General features: G+C 37.8%; 1 protein-coding gene across 1 annotated transcript; it reads left to right on the top strand.

Moving 5' to 3' along the window:
* Positions 1-430: 430 nt before the first annotated feature.
* On the top strand, positions 431-4,408 carry LOC18598994 (G-type lectin S-receptor-like serine/threonine-protein kinase SD3-1). The gene is given in 3 exon segments (XM_007028755.3): positions 431-1,481; positions 1,889-4,185; positions 4,188-4,408. Coding segments are annotated over 2 exon segments (2,307 nt in total). The 5' UTR covers positions 431-1,481; positions 1,889-1,899; the 3' UTR covers positions 4,209-4,408.
* Positions 4,409-5,086: the final 678 nt, after the last annotated feature.

The following is a 5,086-nucleotide window of genomic DNA, read 5'->3' as shown; positions in this document are numbered from 1 at the left end:
CATGAATTCTTGAGTTAAATGCATCAATTCCTTATATTTTTTAATTTGTTTTAATATTGTAAAAATTGAAATAATTTCTATGGGAATATCAAGGTGACTATTACTTTAAAAAAAAGGGAAAAACAATTGGCTCTCATTTTATAAGTTTTATGTTTTTATGAGAAATTAATATATAAAATTCCTATGTCCTCAAACCTTCTAAAAGGAAGAAAAGATACAAAATTTGCAAACAAAATTGGAAAAGATGAAAAAGGAAAAGAAATTGATTCTCCTACTTTCCTTTTTTAGTTTTGTGTTGAACAGCAATAATTCTAGTGCTTGATTGGATCCAAAGCAAGCACAGTGCAACTACAGACGTAGGTTGCAATTGAAAAACAAAAACAAAAAAAAAAGAAAGAAAAAGTACTTGATTTCTACAGTTTTAGGCGATATACCCTTCTTTATAGCGTTGATGAAAAACAAATATTAATAAAAAGGTGAAGCCAAAAAAAGGTAGAACCAGTCCATCTGTTCCGACAATTACATTAATTGCTATGCTCTTCTTCTTCTCTAGCTACTCTCTCTCTTAACTCTGCTGCTTTCCTGCCCACATTCTCTTCAATCCCATGTCTCCATTTCACATTTAATTTTCTTACAGGCCTGCTCTACCAAACGATGTGACCCTTTCTGCCTTCTTTAATATCTTGCTTTAATCTCTTCTTCTCCACTTTTACTTTGCTCATAGCTGTAGATCTTTCTTCTACCTTAATCCTGCTCTTCTTCTTCTTCCTCTTTTTTTTTTTTTCCCTTTCTGGCGGTTTTATTTTCGCCAAAAAAAAAAGAAAAGAAATATCGTTACTTCACTGCTGAAGACCAGATACCCTCGTGCAATTTTCCAAACGAAAAAGTTTTTTTTTCCCTTTTCTTTAGCTTTGTCTAACCCGAAAATCAAATCAAAACCAAACCCAGTTCAGCTTGGACTTAAGTGGCTCGTATCCTTGTTTCAATAAACTCTTCTAGTAGGTGAACTTTCTTTTTTTTTAAAAAAAAAATCTTTCTAAGTTTATCAAGGTTTGTTTTTTGAAAAATACACATAATCATATGTAATATCAATGTCCAGAGTCTATCTTTTCCAGCTTTGAAAATGGTTGCATTTTTCCAACAGTGCATTTCCAATATCCTAAAATTGGGTCCCATCTCTGCCTAAAAGTTTCATATTTGTTTTTGTACTCCACCTGCTCATCAAAATCACATTTTTTTTGCAATCTCTTTACAGTTCATTTTCAATCATGCATAAAAAATAAATAAAATATATGCTCTTTTCTGTTATTCTAATACCATTCAATCACTCCTCAAATCTTGTTGTTTTGGTCAAGTTTTTAATGCTCACTCGTTGATAAGGCCCAAAAGGGCACCCTCGGATTCTTCTTTCTTGGGTTATGGTCAAGGTGGTAATCTATGCCGGCTACTTGAATTTCTGGGCTCTTGACTTATCATTTCAGGTACCAAACTCTGAAAATACTTACTTTCCTTTCTTGCACAGTTGTCAGTTTTTTTATTCGTCTTGAGTTTTCTTTCTTTGATTTTTGTTGCTAATCCCTTGAAATGTTAAAAGTTTTTAGCAGGCTTTTGCCTAATAAACATTGAAAATGTGGTTGCATAGCCTTGATTAAACATAGATAGTTCACAATTTTTCAAGGTAGTCAATGGTCTTGGTTATAGTTTTCCAATGAGTTGCATCATGCTTGGTCTTGAAAATTATGAACTTTGCCTACTTTCATCCTTCATCTTAGGCTAATTATATGCTGAATGCAGTTAAATGACTTAATTAGTGCCAAGTTTTCTAGTGGTTTTTTTTTTCCGCAGTGGTTACTGTACTGATTTGTTCGTTTTTGTTGCTTTTCTAAAGCATATGCAAGTATGCTTGAACAGGAGAGATTCCTCTATGGTTCTGCTCTCCTGCTATGTATCTCTCTCGGGTCTTTGCTTTTTGGCGTTGTAGCTTCAGAAATTACATTGGGTTCAAAACTATCTGTAGAAGAAGATAATTCATGGGTTTCTTCTAATGGTGATTTCGCTATTGGATTCTATAACCACCCTGATCGGCCAAGCCAGTTTGGTATTGGCATTCGTTTCAATTCGAAGTCAATTCCTGTTGATAAACGGACAGTGGTTTGGGTTGCCGGAGGTGATGTTTCTGTTAGTAACAACTCCTATTTCCAGCTTCAAAAGAATGGAGAATTGGTTCTTTTTGATGCCTCGCAGAGTCAAGAGCAGTGGACCAGCAAAACAAGCCAACTATCTGTTGCATCAGCTTTTCTTCGTGATGATGGTAATCTTGTCTTACTGAATGAGAAGAAAGATATAGTTTGGCAAAGTTTTGATTATCCAACAGATACGCTTCTTCCTGGCCAGAGATTTTATGCTTTTAGTACGTTGAGAGCTGCCGGGCAAAATGATGTTTCAAGTTTATATACCCTCTACATGAATGTTTCGGGTCAGCTACAGCTAAGGTGGGAAAGCAGTATCATCTATTGGAGCAGCGGAAGACCTTCTCATTCAAATCTCACCGCTGTTCTGACTTCTAGTGGAAGCCTGCAACTTGTGGCCCCAAATTTGGGACCTATTTGGTCTGTGTTTGGAGAAGATCATGATGACACTGTAAGATTTAGGTTCCTCCGGCTGGATGTGGATGGTAACTTGCGGATATTCTCATGGGTAGAGGTTTCACAAACATGGAGATCAGTTTGGCAAGCTGTTGAGAATCAGTGTACTGTCTTTGCAACTTGCTATCAGCAAGGCATCTGTGTATTCAATGCATCTGGTTCCCCTGTTTGCACATGCCCATTTCACCACACAGGACAGTCAAACTCAAAATGTTTGTTTTCATCTCAGCATGACTGCAAATCAGGGTCCATTATGGTTGAGCAAGCCAACATGTTTCTTTATGGATATTACCCAGTCAATGATTCTATCTCCATAACTAGTATAAACCAGTGCAAAAGCATGTGCCTCAATGACTCAAGTTGTACTTCTGTGACCTTCACAAATGATGGAAGTGCAAAGTGCAGGATGATGAAAACTCCGTATGTCAGTGGTTATTCAGTTCCCTCTCTTAGTTCGATATCTTTTGTTAAGAGTTGTTCAGACCCCATAGCTGCTGATCCCATCATCCCATCGAAGCCTCCACCACAAGCACAGAAGGAGTCTTATAAGATTTGCATTCCTTGTCTAGTTGGAGCCGCCTCTGGCACATTTGTTGTTTTTGTTGTGATTCAGTTGGCAATGGGTTTTTACCTACATAAAAGAAGAAACTCTTACAGGAGACTAGCTTCTTTAGCTTATTCCACTCCTGGTTCAAAATGTTTAATCATGTTATCCTTCACTGAGATCAAGGACCTTACAGGGAATTTCAACCACCAAATTGGGCCAAAGATGTTCAAAGGTGCCTTACCCAACAACCAACTGGTCACAGTCAAAGAGCTGGAAGCAACCACTGAAGCAAGAAAATTCCGAGCTGCAGTGTCAAAGATAGGAAGCATTTATCACAAAGGTCTTGTCAAGCTGGAAGGCTATTGTTGCGAGTTAGATCACAGGTATTTAGTCTATGAATTTCCCAAGAATGGTTCTGTGGAGAAATACATAGAAGATTCAACATTGGCTGAGAGACTGACTTGGAGAAAGAGAATGGAGATTTGCTTAAGTGTCGGTAGAGCCATATTTTATTTGCACACAGAGTGTAGAGAATTTTTATGCCATGGAAATTTGAAATGTGAAAATGTAGTCCTTGATGAAAATTTTGAGGCTAAAGTGAATGAATTTGGATTTCGGATGCTTTATGGTGAGGCATCCTCACATAGGGCTTCGGCAGAGAAAGATGTGGAGGACTTTGGCAAGATTGTTTTGACACTAGTTAGCGGGATTAAAGAAGTGAATGATGTTGTTGGTTGGGCTTACAAGGAATGGTTGGAAGGTCATCCGGAGAATGTAGTAGATAAAAGACTTGAGGGCGAAGTGGATAACGAGGAACTGGAGCGTGCATTGAGAATTGCATTTTGGTGCCTTCAAACTGATGAACGTGTGAAACCTTCCATGGGGGAGGTAGTGAAGGTGTTGGAGGGCACACTTCCTGTTGATCCTCCTCCACCACCGTTTACCTGTTGGAGATCACCGAGGGAGGAAGAAGACTCATCAGAATTAGGCTCAGAGTCAGAGACATAGGGTTGTAATGTACAAGTGATAATTTTCATTGATTTTTCCTTTTCAATTTTGTACAGTAGGACTAACATTCACAGGAATGACACTCTTGAGGCTTTGTTCCAAAAAGGGACATGCCATTTTTTTCCCCATCTGATGTTAGTGCGCAAGCAGCGTTCCTTTTGTCAAATCGTCATTCTATTCTTCAATATTGAGGCTTGGCTTGCATCAATTTTCTTGTTTTTTAATTTTCATTACCTTTAGTGAGGGCACAGGCTGCCAATGGACAGTGCCCTAAGCCTGAATATTAAATCATACTGGGTTGGCCTTGACGTCAGACCCGGAGCTCTTTCTTCTTTGTTAAGTCCTGATGCCCGAAAACAGCAAGCCACCAAGCCCTAATGATCGGAAGCTGTCACGGAAGTAGAATGAGAAAAAAAAATGAAAATTCATCATACCCATCATAAGGCTATGACTAATTCTGAATAAAATCATATTAGGAAATTCTAGGAAGACTGTTTTGTCATAAACTCAGCTATATGAGTTAGTCGTGTCTTTGTTTTGACATGTGAAGAGGGAAAATTTTTAAAACAAAATGTTAAGATAATTGTACAAATTCAGTTGTGGGGAGGATTTTCTTGCCACCTGGCATAAAACTTTTGGGCTTGTTTATTATTATCAGTTGTGGATTACTCTTCACAATCCAAAAAAAGGAATCCAAGCAATCAGTGAATGACTATTGAGCCCAAGTTCAATGAGGACATCTTTATCTTAGTTATGTTCTCACGGCTCTTTGTCTAAAATATGAATGTCGTCTAAAATATTCTGTTCTATATTGCTATACTAGTAATTTTCCCCATCAATTTTCCTTTGCATGTTTTATTGGCCACCGCCATACCAAGGATATGCT

This window comes from Theobroma cacao, chromosome 5, assembly GCF_053813885.1.
Source record: "Theobroma cacao isolate CCN51 chromosome 5, ASM5381388v1, whole genome shotgun sequence".
Lineage (NCBI taxonomy): Eukaryota > Viridiplantae > Streptophyta > Magnoliopsida > Malvales > Malvaceae > Theobroma > Theobroma cacao.
This window is presented reverse-complemented; position numbering and strand designations above follow the sequence as displayed.